The following is a 14,015-nucleotide window of genomic DNA, read 5'->3' as shown; positions in this document are numbered from 1 at the left end:
CGGGCAGGTAGTGTATAGAGCATGGACACGTTAGATAAAGATGATTCACGACAGAGAGGGACAGTGCTACTCAGATGGCATGCAATTAAAAACTTATAAATTGTGTACTTCTGGAATTTTCTATTTAATATTTTCAGATTAAAGTTGACTGCAAATAACTGAAACCATGGAAAGTGAAACCATGGATAAGGGGGGACTGCTGTACTTTCTGGAACTTGCATTTATTTTAATAGGATTTATTGTTGTTAATGGGACTGCTTCTGGAAGTCTCCTTTTATTTATTTATTTATTTATTCATTCTAACCTATTGTTGAAGACAGCACAAGCAAAGCAAAAATGAATAAGCTAAGAAGGTTACCTTTGATTGACAAACTGTACTCTAGTACGTGGGTTCTCTGATAAATACTTACTGGTTTACTACTTATTGGCTACTGGCTTTGTTCCAGATAGCTGACTCCAACCCAGCACCAGTTAAGTATCATTGTGTGTGTGTATGTGTGTATACACACACACACACAATGTTCTATGAGTGATCATTATAGGCTATGAGTTAAGAACACAGGTTCTAGAAGGAGTGGTCCTAGGTTCAAATCCCAGCTCTTCCATTTACTAGTTTTACTGATCTCAGGCATATTACTCATTACAGTAAGCCTCAGCCTCAGTTTTATTGCCTATAAAAAGAGGCTAGCAATACTCCATATCATCGGACTGTTGTGAAAATAATATAAAATAATATTGATATGTGCTAGGCAGAGAGCCTAGAACAAAGTAAGCACACAAAAAATGTTAGCTGTAATTATTATTACCACTACTATTACAATAGCTACTCAAAACTTTGCAGGTAAACTTAAGAAGTTTTAGACTCTCTATGGCTTAGAGATAAAAGCTTAAGAGTGGATTTTTGTACTATGGAGAACAGAGCATACATACTGACAAAAAAAATTTGTACAAAATAGGATCAAATGTGGTTATACTTTAAATATGCACTTTCAAAAGCAGAGGCATCTAACAAACTAATAGAGCTAACAGATAAGTTCAGCAAGGTTGTAAGATACAAGATCAATGTGCAAAAATCAATTATATTTCCATACATTCGCAGTGAACAATCTGAAATGAAATTAAGGAAAGAATTCTATTTATAACAGTATTGAAAAGAATACAATTCTAGGAAAAATTACCCAAAGAAGTATGAGGCTTGTATACTGACAATTACAAAACACTGCTAAAAGAAATTAAAAATCTAATTAAATGGAAAGACATCCTATGTTTATGGATCAGAAGTAATATTACGATGGTTAACACTCCTCAAACTGAGGTGTGGAATCAACAAGATCCCTATCAAAATCCTAACTGCCTTCTTTGCAAAAATTGACAAGCTGATCCTAAAATTCATATGGAAATGCAATAGACCAGAATAGCGAAAGCAATCTTGAAAAAAGAAGAACTTGGAAGATTCAATCATCCTGATTTCAAAAAACTTACTAGAAAGGTACCATAATCAAGACAGTGTGGTACTGGCATAAAAATAGACATATAGAACAATTAAAGAAAACTGAGAATCCAGAAAAAAACCCTCACATTCATGTCAAACAATTTTTGGCAAGGGTACCCAGGCCATTCAATGGGGAAAGAACAGTGTTTTGGGCAAATGATGCTGACATAACCAGATATCCAAATGTAAAGAATGAACTTGGATGCCTACATGACATGATACACAAAAATTAACTCAAAAAGGATTACAGATCTAAATTTAAGAGCTAACATTATGAAACTCTCAGATGAAATCACAGGAGTAAATTTTTCATGGCCTTGAGTTAGGCAATATTTTTCAAAAAACCACAAGCAAAAAAAAAAAAAAAAAAAGGTTGGACTTCAAAATTAAAACCCCTTACGCTGAAATGACACCAACACGAAAAGGAAATGACAACCCACAGAATGGGAGAAAATATTTGCAAATGACATATGTGAGAAGGGACCTGTATCCAGAATATATAAAGAGCTATTTCAACTCAAGGGGAAAAAGATAAATAACCCCATTAAACAATGGCAAAGAATTTGAATAGACATTTCTCCAAAGACGTAGAAATGGCCAATAAGCACATGAAAAGATGCTCAACATTGTTAAGTCATTGGGGAAATGCAAATCAGAAACCACAGTGATATACTACTTCATACACACTAGGACAGCAATAATCAAAAGAACAGATAAGCACAAGTGTTGGCTAGGACATACAGAAATTGGAACCCTTATACATTGCTGGTGGGAATATAAACTTGTGCAGCCACTCTGGAAAACAGGTTGGCAGTTCCTCAAAAACGTCAGAGTTACATTATGACCTAACAATTCCACTCCTAGATATAAATATAGAGAAACAAAAACATATGTCCACACAAAAACTTGTGCACTGATGTCCACAGAAGCATCATTTATAATAGTCAAAATCTAGAAACAACACAAATGTCCATCAACTATCAATGGCTAAACAAAATTTCAAAAGTTGAAAATGAAATATTATTCAGCAATAAAAGGAATAAAGTATTGATACATGCTACAACATGGATGAACCTTAAAAACATTAACCTTAAAAATGCTAACTGAAAGAAGCCAGTCACAGAGACCATATAATGTATGATTCTATCTGTGTGAAATGCCCAGAATAGGCAAATCCATAGATAGAAAGTAGGTTGTGGTTGCCTAGGTTGGGGAGATGGCGAAGGGGAAAAGTGAGAGGATGGGGCTTACTGCTAGTGGGTACAGGGTTTCTTTCTGAGGTGATGAGAATGCTCTAAAATTAGATGGATTAGATTTTGGTGATAACTGCACAACTCTATGAATACACTAAAACCCATTAAATTGTACACTTTAAATGAGTGAATTTTATGGTATGTGAATTATATACTAGTAAAACTTTTTTTGAAAAAGCAGAGGCAACAATCCTGCAAACCAAATTTGACATCATTTCTTTATACCTTAAAACCTGAACCCAACAGAAGACTTACATTATTATCAAAAGAAAACAAAATAAAATTTTAATAGAGTAAAAAGTTATAAGTTAACAGTGGCATTTAAAAACCATATTTAAAAAAGGCTTAGTACTCAATCAGACAAATATAAGAAATGAAGGATTTAAATAACTTCTACATCTTTAACTCATTGAAGATTTAGCTGAATCTTACTCCTACATTGAAAGAAAGAAAAGGAAGGAAGAAACCTTAAGATTCACATTCATTGAATATAGTACTATATACTCAACATAATTCAGGTACGAAAGTATATTGATAAATGCTGAAATCCCCCTCAAAGTGTATCCTGAGTAATCCTACATTAATCAGAAAATTAAAATAACCAATATACAACATCTAATTAAGCAAAACTTAACTTAAAATAATTCTCTCCAAGCTGGAAAAGTTAACACTATTAGGGAAAAATTTCAAAATGTTAAACTATGTTCTTTGTTCTTTCAATGAATATTATCATTAATAAACTTGAGTATAATAAGATAACCAAAAGACAGTTTTACAGGAGAAAATGCCCTTAAAAACAAGTTCACTTACTGTTGCAGTTACGTCATCTTTCTTCAGCTCTTTTGGCTTGAGAAAGTAAGCACCTATTGTAGATCTTTGATAGTTCCAGGTTGAGCAAGATAGCTTACCTTGATGGCAAGCAATGATACCATCCCAGTCACTTTCACGAGCTTCCTCTAAAACATAATTAAAATCATAAATCAAATTGCTTTTCATTCCCTCACGTATTTTATTTATTAAGCATTTAATATTCTATGTTGTAATTAGGCACTAGGGACAGGATGGTAAACAGGTAATTCCTGAGAGCAATGAGCTTCCAATCTAACAAGAGACTCTGATTAGAAGAAATTACAATAAAGTAAGATGGTGTCTTGTAAGAGCACTCAGGAAGAGTTTAGTAAGAGATCTGGGGAGAGTAATAAATGGCTCCTTGAAAGAAGTAAAACAAGTAGAAATTAATTGAGGGGGGGTGCTAGAGCAGAGAGGGGTTGAGACACACACACAGGCCCAAGAGTAACTTGTACAAAATTAAGCACAGCAAGTAAGTGAAGTATTTTCTTGAGAGGGGCGGGAGGAGGACAAGGCCACTAGGTCACATTACCAAGGGTCTTGAAAGCCATGTGAAGGAGAGGAGGTTGCACCCAAAAGTTGATAAGGAGCCATGAAAGATTTTTAAGTATATGAATGACATGATTCAGATCTTTTAGAAAGACCACTCAGGTTCTAAGATAGAAAATAAACAGGAAGGGGGTTAAAGTTAAAAAAAAAAAAATTACCAGTCATCAGGTTGTTATAAATAACCTTGAAATGGAAATGGTGCCTATACAATTATTTCTATGATAGTTTTCGCTCAACAATCTTATCACCTATCTACATTTTTCTTAAAATCACTTCTTCGAATAATGCACTGCTCAAATGACACAGTATACTAAGACCTCGGTGTGTTCAGATCTTTATTAAACTAGCCAGAGCTCTATGTTCTCAGTTCTCATCTTTTTACATTAGTGACTTTCTTATACCAGGCATATAACAGAATAAATAGAAGAGCTACAAAATGAAATAGCAAATATTGTTTATTAATAGCTTACAGAGAACAAAGCCTAAAATTATTAGATAACAAGTTCAAATTATAAATAACTCATTTTCAGTCTTCACACAAGACTAGCATGCACTTGGGATGCATCCTGGATTCTTATTAATATTTGCTGAAACATTTATTAAAATGGGAGAAATAAAGAAATATATTTGAGTTACTCTCTGGATGCTTATTAATATTTGTAAAAACATTTATTGAAATGGAGGAAATAAAGAAATACATAGGAGGAAATAAATGACAGAGCAGAACTCGAAACACAGTATGAAGTTTCTTACCAGCTGCAAACTTTGTGATGGGTGGAAGTCTCACTGACATGGCATTCTGAAGTCCTTTACGTTTGACTCTCTTTTTATTTATTAATCCTGGGGTTAGGGGAGAAGGGAATATAGCTATGAATCCTTCTTAATGAGAAATGTATATAAAAAAAGCTATTCATTGTCATATAACTATAAACTTCAAGATATTCCCATTTAAGTCAGGTGCAAAATAAAGATGATGCTATTGCCACTATTATCAGTAGTATTAACAATGACAGAAATATAAATGAACAGACTGCAGTCACAATATTAGCAAAAAAATAAATATTAGCAAATTATATTAAAATATATAAAATACCACTGAATAATCTTAAATATGTAGGACCAATAGGAGGAAAACTAAAAAAACTTCACTGAGGAACATTAAAGACAACTTGAATGAGGATATATCATATTCCTAGATGTGATGATTCTTAAAAATATCAAATCTTTCCAATTTAATTCTAAGAAGAATTATTTTGGATATTGATTTAAAAATGATCCTGAAATTCATCTGGAAGTATATACATGCATGAATAGCCAGGATATTAGCTTGCAAAGAAGAGTAATTATAAATAAAACTGAACATTTTTGTTTAATAAACAAACTCTTTCAAATAACAGAAACCATGGGAAGGGATACAGAATAAAAGAGCCCTTTTTGCAAAAAGATGGGATGCTTCTTACTTTGATGCTTTCTCTAAGCTTCCTTCCATCTTTAAAATTTTATAGTCTGCCAATGGCTCAAGTTAGATCATCAGTGTCTTTTCGGTGGTAGCAGTATGTTTTTACCACTTATGATGTTTTTTACCACCTAAGATATCTAACTCTTCAATAACCTTACAGTAGCACCTCAATCACTTCTACAGCAACATCGATCTTAAGTATCTTACTACTACTGTTTCATACAAAGGATTTTTATTTCATCTGAAGAAAGAGGAAATTATCAATGAAACCTCCTCTGATTATCTCACAGAATCTTGAAATGATTTTTTGTGTGTGTGACCAACAGCTTTTTTTCCATCTTGCAAATGACGTACCATGTCCCAAGCTCTTGTTAAATTTTTCATGTATTGTGGAAAATGACTGAAGAGTTCCATCCTGACCTGTTGATATACAGAGAAAATGCCTAATCAAGCTTCATTGAAACAATGGACCATTTAAATCACAGCTCTTATAAAATTAGATTCTACAAAAAGCTTGAAGTTAGTTTGCAGCACTTTAAAAGGCGAGCTGATTGCAACTACCTAATTTATCATATTCAACTGCACACAGAATTCCATTTAGTAAGAACAAAGGATAAAATGAGGTGCTAATAATTGCCAGTAGATTATTTGTATAGGCAAGGGCCACATTTCTGGAATTTGCCCTTTCTGTCTCCGAGGATTAGTAAATAGAATGACACTCCAAATAATATCAGCTACAGTGTTCCCTGAAGTATTCAAAAACAATCACCTCATTTTACCCAGATTTCCAAGTCACTCAAAGGGACATTTGAATCTAAAAATGTGTAAATACCAAATAAATATTAAATACCTAATAAATATTAAACACTCTGCTCTCATTACTTGCTGAAATTAATGCACAAAGCAGAAACTCACTTGCGCTAAGAATTTGTTGTCCGTTTTGTCCATAATATCTTATTTTGGTAAGAGGAGCACTATGTCCCATTCTGAATCTCAAAAGCCGGCCTTCACCTGTGGGACCATCAAATATCCAAATCTGCCAAGAAACAAAAAAGTGAGGTTCTTCCACAACGTTTTAAGTGATCTGCAAGCAGTGAAATCATCTCCTATACAAATGGGGCACTGGGTAGTGCGTGCAGACCACTGACCCTGGAGTGGGGGCTGGGGAAAAGCTAAGCTGTAACTCTCTCACTTCGCTAAAATCATGTAACCTGCTATGCGTTCTATTTCATCTGTATCAATATCTTATCCCATATTCCCTTCATCTGCTAGGTTCCAGGCTGATACAGTACAGCAGGCTTATAATAACCCAAAGGGTAGGACACATGAGCCAAGAAAGATAATAAGAATCATAGTACCCTGAGAGCATTGTCAGCACCATTTGTGACAAGAAGTGGCTCTCTATGGAGAAATGTCAGTCCGGCAATTGCTGTAGAATGTGCATTTCTCATTTGATTGATTAACTTTTTGTCTTCTAGATCCCAGAGTCCAATATGGCCACATGGGCTTCCAGCTGCCATTACTGGATGACCATCTGTTGTTAAAATAGAATACATAAAGAAAAACATGCAACATAAAACAATTAAACTTAAGAATTTCTCTCTCCATCCTTTTAATTCATAAATATAAAGTTAAAAAAAAGACTATACACCAATAATCTATCAATATTTCTTTGGCTCTTTATATTCCAGTATTTCATTCATTTCTATTAGATTAAATTATAAGAAAATATTAAGAAAATTTCTATGAGCTTCAAACTAATGCATTTTAAGTGTTCTTAATTTTCATCAATAAACAAATTAAGGACTTCCCTGGTGGTGCAGTGGTATACCTGCCAACGCAGGGGACACGGGTTTGAGCCCTGGTCTGGGAAGATCCCACATGCCGCAGAGCAACTAAGTCCATGCACCACAACTACTGAGCCCGTGCTCCGCAATAAGAGAAGCCACCGCAATGAGAAGCCCTCGCACCTCCGCGAAGAGTAGCCCCCATTCGCCGCAACCAGAGAAAGCCCCTGCACAGCAATGAAGACCCACCGCAGCCAAAAATAAATTAAAAAAAAAAAAAAGTTAAGAGTTACCTGTGCGAAATGAAATTGAAGTAATAGGTCCCCAGTCTTGACGAAACTTCATTAATGTTTCATCAAACTTAATGTTGTGAATGATAATCTGACCCGATATAAGACCAACAGCAACAACATCCACAGCTGGTGCCTGAAAATTAAATTACTCAACTTTTTATTTTCTTAATCAAATAGCTTTAATAATACTGATGATTACATCATTACTTATGTGTTATCAAAAGAAATAATGGAATATCTAATCTAATAGTCTATGATTATAATCTTCATTTTATAAATGGTCTTACATACAGACTCCATAAATTTCTTTATTTTAGCACACAAGATCAATGTCCAATACCATTACAAAATGGAATCAGGCTAAACATGTTATTAATTTGCCATGAAGTAACTACTACGCATGAGACCCTGTGTAGAAGCTGGGTATACTAAAACAAGTATGATGTCTTGCCCTCAAAGGACCTAATCATCTGATACCTTTGGGGTCTTCTGGGTAGGTAAAAGCAGAGTAAGGCTGATGGTAGTGTGAGAGAATAAAGGAATGTATATAAACTGGGCAGGTATAAGCAACTGATATTTAGAAAGACAAGGGTACATGGCTGTATATGTGTCCAAAATAGATATAAGATTCTCTGCAAACATACAGTCATTCATTCATACATGTCCTATAGACTCATAAAAATAAAAAGCAGTTATTTCTGGAAGAGTAAAGCATTTAATGAATTATTAAGATTTGGGTCCCAATTATCTCATGCTACAAATCTCAACATCCTGACAAATTTCTCCGAATGACCTACAATCTCCCTTGCTTCACTGAAAAACTCATCTCCACTCTTTACAAGGCACTGGACTACATGCTTACAAAATGATTGGTAAACATGGTTCCATAGCAACCACAGATTTAGAGCCTAATTCCAGGCAAAAAGGTTTCCACAAACGTTTATCGACAAAGGCATTGTTTTCAATTACATTTCCAAAACACTATTTTTTAGGGTAATATTTGTAAAGATATACTAGTCCATATATTATTTTGTCTTTAGGTCCAAAAATATGGTTGGCCCCTGAAAATGAAAGATGCTACTACGAGCTTCATTTCTTCTTTGACTTAACAGAAAAATACTAACCTGCTGAAGCGCTGTCACTCCAACTTTCCATCCCGCAAATGTATATAGAAGTTTACTACAACAAGAAAAATAGTTGAAAGCTATTTTTGGGGGGGGAGAAAAACAAAATCAACTACATATTAAAAAATGAAATAATAACAGGTAATATTTATTAAGTTCTTACTCTGCCCCACACTATTCTAAGTACATATATTAACATTTAATACTCAAAACAATTCCATGAGGTAGATATGGCCATTTTCCAGATAAAGAAACTAAGAAACTTAATTATGTGAAAAAATCAAGCTAAGATCCCATGGCTAAAATTGACAGAGCCCAGAGAGACCAATTCCAGATCCTAAGCTGCTAAGAACTACTCTACCATGCAACATCTTTAAGAAATTAAATAGAAAGAAAAAGAATACATGAGTAACCATGTTATATGACAGATACAATTTAAAATAAAATCTTAGAATATTGGCAGATCTCATTTTTCACTGCAACGTGTTCCTAGAAACATATCACAAAAGGGAATATATTATAATTACAATACTCCTTGTATGTTACATGACTGTTATACGACAATAGTGACGCTGCTCTAAATTTCAGAATCAAGCCATAAATGATAAAGAATCCATAAAGCAGAGATATACGAAATTGTTATAATGACAAAGTATTTAAGCAGATGTTAAATTTTTTAAGCGGGCACAGATTAGATCACTCAATGATTATCCAAGGGATACTTAATGTACAATAAAGAGTATAAACATCACATAAAGAACCTAAAGAGATAACCTTAGGGCACAGAATATTTCAGTCATTATCCCTCAGCCTAGTGCAGAGTAGGTAGTCAACGATATTTATTAAATTGAACAGAAACACTGAATTAGAACTAGGATAAACATTAAACCTCTGAAAATCTTATTTCCCTTTTCGAATTTATAAGGGCTTTGGAAAGAACAATTTGGATGGTCAAATATTTTTGTTTGCCCTTTTAATGCTATACAAAGAAAAGTGAGCTGCCACTTTTTTCTCTGGATAAACATTCAAATAACAGGCAGAGGTATTCAAAATCATTTATCTAGCCCCCTAGCTATACCAATAATATTATAGTAGATATCCGTCATGTCTGTAGTTGACGATCAATGTACTTTTACCCTGAAAACCATTCCTAAATGCTAGCACTAAATTAACACTGATTTACTTTGCCATCTTACCTTTCTTAGTTTACTGAGAACTAAAAGCTGCCCAGTGACAATCTCACAATTATCTTCTGATCCTGTGTACTAGAGCCTTCTTTACAGCTTTATGAATTCTTTACAGTGACTAAGGCCATTAGTATATACTTTTCAACGAGGATTTATGAAGCTGCCTACCATTTTCCAAGACCATATCCGAGCTTTCACATATGTGATGCCGTGAGTAATAACTCCAAAAACAGGTATATTTACTGAAAGCCCTCCAAATAAACATATAAAGGCAAGGAGAATTGAGAGACTTAAGTATGCATCAGGGAGTAGTAGATGAGGATTAGGTAGGAATCACTTATGTTCTAAATATTTTGCTTACTTGGATTTTACATTCCACAACTGGAGGCTTCCTTGTTCACTGCCAAGAAGTATTTTATTCAAGTAGGTACTCGGATGCAAAATTGCAGAAATTTTAAATACTGATTTATCAAAAGACAACTGCAGGTATTCTTCTACGAAAGTAAAAGTTATAAACAATATGTAATTTTTTAATAAAATAGTTTACAATATTTTTCATATACCCATATATTTAGCACTTAAAATCTACCATATCAAAGATTTATGTACTAATATAAATCAAAGACATATGCTAACCTATAAATATTCCGTGAGAAATTAAACAAATGTGATGAGGGTCAACGTGCAAATTTAACTTTGACTGTCAAGAATTTTCTAAAAGTTCTAATATCAATACTATTTAAAATTTCACTCACTGCCAAATTGGTTTACAGGAATGAAAACAAGGGTTCAAAAAAAAAAAATGACGCTAGGGATCAGACTTAGTATTTTTATAATTTGATCAAGAGGCAGCAAACGTTCCAAGTGAAGTGCATGCACTGAGCTGAGCTATTCTAGGGAGTGAAAGACCAAGTATCTAGAGCTTGACTGGCTCCTCAAACATGTAAAAAGTCAGAGGCAAACTTCAGTGAAAGGAGCAGTGCTTCTCACATTTCCACAGGAGAACCTCTAGCAGAGGAAAAGAAAAGAACTTATAGCCCTGTGGAGTAGAAAATGGCACAGCCAGTTGTCTCTTGCTGCAAGATCAAAACATTTTTTGAAATGCCACATATGTTTAAAATTCCTATGTGTGACTTTTCTTTTCTACTTCACAGTTCATCCACGATGAAAACAATTTTTCACTAAATTTCCTAATAAATTTGAGTATCAGAGAAGGTACATTTCTCTCAATCTTTAGTTTCACATACTATCTGGCTGCTACACACTCCCAGGCGTATGTGTACCCCAGTTTAAGGAGAATAGATTAACAGGTGAGAATTACACAAATTTTACTTAAATACTATTTTAAAAGATTCTTGCCTCTGTTTGTAACTAACAGTTTTACTTAAGATCACTACAAACAGCTCCTGGAAGACACTGTGCTGCAGCAACAGCAACAAAAAGCTAGACATAAGGATCAACAGAAAGACAGCCTACTGAACTCTAAGAATCAGGTTCTCTAATTTTATAAAAGGTCTTTTAACATCCATCTGCACAGGTACTACTTTTGGAATTCTGTTCCCTCCATCTGAGCAAAGACAAAACAGTGACTAATCTGAACAAGAACATGGAATGACTCCCAGGAGGGCAATCTCTCTAGGATTTTTACTAAAAATAAACACACTACATCAAAAAATGAGTTAATCAAGAGGTAACAAAAGCTAAAAATATAACAGATTAAAAAACTTAAAAGCTTTAATTCATGACAGACCCCACAGTCTTTAGCATGAAGAAAGCTGGGGATATTCTGGTGATAAGTTCCTAATCTTTGAAGATAACATGTCCTATATACATAGCTCAGTGACACTATTTAGGAATATCACAGTTAAAGGACACTGACCCATACTCTTAGAAAAAGGATGTATATTTTCCTTCAGATTACTGGATCTTCAAGTTTACTATTATACTTTCACTTACTGAAAGTTGGAAGTACAAACCAAGTATTACTCAGGTGTGAACATACACCAAAATTCACCCCACAGAGAAAATAGTATAACATGTCATTAAACTTGGAGAACTGCTATACTAATACTGAACTAGTATTAGTTCAGAAAAACACATTAAACAGGTTATAAACAGTTAGCTCAACTAGCTGACTAAAATTATTGATACTTACCCATTTTTTACTTAGAACCTTTTTCCTTACACGTGTTAAAGATTCTTAAAAATTTTTTTACTGCTTTACTCCTCTGGTATAGAAGTTATGCTGACATAGATACTTAATTTTAGCTACACACATACTACCCCAAGATAAAGCAATAAATTGGTTCTTACCTTCTGAATATATGTGCCAAATAATAAGAATACTGTCAGTATCAACAGAGATAACGTGATCCCCAAAGGGTTGCAAAAGATGGATTTCTGCCTTATGACCCTTAAAGGTATGTACTACCTACAATGTCAAAGTTCAAAAGAATTTCATATTATTATTCATTCATCATGTATTATTATTCATATTAACCAAAAAACATGCTAATCCTGAAGATGCTCATGTTAAGAAATGTGGTCCAACTTTTGATTACCCAAGGTTAGATTAACAAATAGCAAGGAATCAGGCATTTTTACGTGCTCCCCCAGACAGTCCAATAAGGAAACATGAACTAGGAACACAGAAATGAGATCTCTGAGGCTCAGCTTCTCAACCAAGCTTAGGAAGCATGCACACAACTGGGTCCCTCACCCCATCCAATCAGCGCAACTTCATGCATCCTAGAAAAGTGGTATGTTCTAGAAGGCTGACCTCTACAGCCATCACCAGCTGGCTTCCACATGAGACAAGGGAGAGAGATATAGGATACTCCTTCCATATAGCTTTCTGTCTTGACATAGACACCCTTACCCTTACAGTAGCAGCTGCATCCTCAATAACTACAGTCCCTTCCCCCATGGTTTCAGTTCCCACCAGGCTCCAGAAACACTATTTCTTCTCCTTGTCCCTTTGGCCCTAGGGATGGTAACCACTTCCTACAGTTGATAATCTCTGATACCTTTCTACCCCTACTTTCTATGTTTATCTCCCAGGGAAAACTACAAACTGCAATATTTTGCCAAAAAAAAATGGACATTTTTCCTGACTCTCTAAAAATCAAAAAAACTCCCATTAAAGAACTTTACAGGTAAGTTGCCTTCCTCTGCCATAGGTAGCGATGATGGAAAACATTGGGAACAAACATCATCGGTCCAAGTTAAACTTTGAGAAGCACAGTGATTCTATCACTTGGCTATCTAGGCATCCCCATGGCCACCTTCCCTTTTCATTCTGGACCACTAGAGCCAGGTCGCCTCTCAAGTCAGTTGTTCCAGGACAAACTTAGAAATGAATGAGTAGATTAAGACAAGAAAAGATCCTTCCTTAGTAGAGAAAACAGAGAATTTAGCTTTCTCTATATTGGCAACAAGCACTTGGTTCTTAGAAAATGAGTCATGGGCTGTGTTGTTCATAATGAAAAAGTCAATCCACATAAAGCAGTAGTGCAAATACAAATCTCTTAGGAAAACACTTTCAAAATACTCTTAACTAAATCCTACCCCAACCAAATAAGCAAAGTAGAAAACTACAGAGACGGGACCTGGGTGGACACAGAAATGTTGTACGAGCTGCCCAAATAATTCTAACATTGATCCTTGGCAAAGAAAACTGAACTAAAGCACCAGTTTTAACTAATTTTGAGAATTTGATGAAATTAACTTTTTCTTCCTCCAGAAAAGTGAATATACATTAAAAAAAAAAAAAAAATGTCCAGAGTGTCCCAGATGAAGAAAACAACATTAAAGTTCCCTCCACTACCATGACAATCAACTACTGACTGCAAAAGACAAACAAATTAAAATAGTTCAGTGATACAAACCTCTTTATTACGGGCAAATGCAGAGAAAACATTCCCATAAGCAGCAAAGACTAGCCTCCCATCAGCTGCCATACAGCAGATATCCTGTGGAAGGGAGTTACCTAGGAAAAATGAAATATAAGAAGTAAGGATTTT

At 34.6% G+C, this 14,015-nt stretch overlaps 1 protein-coding gene across 1 annotated transcript in view; it reads right to left on the bottom strand.

The window, feature by feature from the left end:
- WDR36 (WD repeat domain 36) overlaps positions 1-14,015 on the bottom strand; it is a 37,090-nt gene that overhangs the window by 19,922 nt on the left and 3,153 nt on the right. The window contains exons 3-12 of the mRNA XM_061189512.1: positions 13,881-13,981; positions 12,307-12,424; positions 10,355-10,487; positions 8,807-8,861; positions 7,683-7,815; positions 6,961-7,136; positions 6,518-6,638; positions 5,957-6,022; positions 4,897-4,983; positions 3,556-3,701 (exon numbers count right to left, since the gene is read on the bottom strand). Coding sequence (XP_061045495.1) covers positions 3,556-3,701; positions 4,897-4,983; positions 5,957-6,022; positions 6,518-6,638; positions 6,961-7,136; positions 7,683-7,815; positions 8,807-8,861; positions 10,355-10,487; positions 12,307-12,424; positions 13,881-13,981 — 1,136 coding nt within the window. The remainder of the gene's footprint in view (positions 1-3,555; positions 3,702-4,896; positions 4,984-5,956; positions 6,023-6,517; positions 6,639-6,960; positions 7,137-7,682; positions 7,816-8,806; positions 8,862-10,354; positions 10,488-12,306; positions 12,425-13,880; positions 13,982-14,015) is intronic.

Source organism: Eubalaena glacialis, chromosome 4 (genome assembly GCF_028564815.1).
Source record: "Eubalaena glacialis isolate mEubGla1 chromosome 4, mEubGla1.1.hap2.+ XY, whole genome shotgun sequence".
In the NCBI taxonomy this organism is placed as follows: domain Eukaryota; kingdom Metazoa; phylum Chordata; class Mammalia; order Artiodactyla; family Balaenidae; genus Eubalaena; species Eubalaena glacialis.
This window is presented reverse-complemented; position numbering and strand designations above follow the sequence as displayed.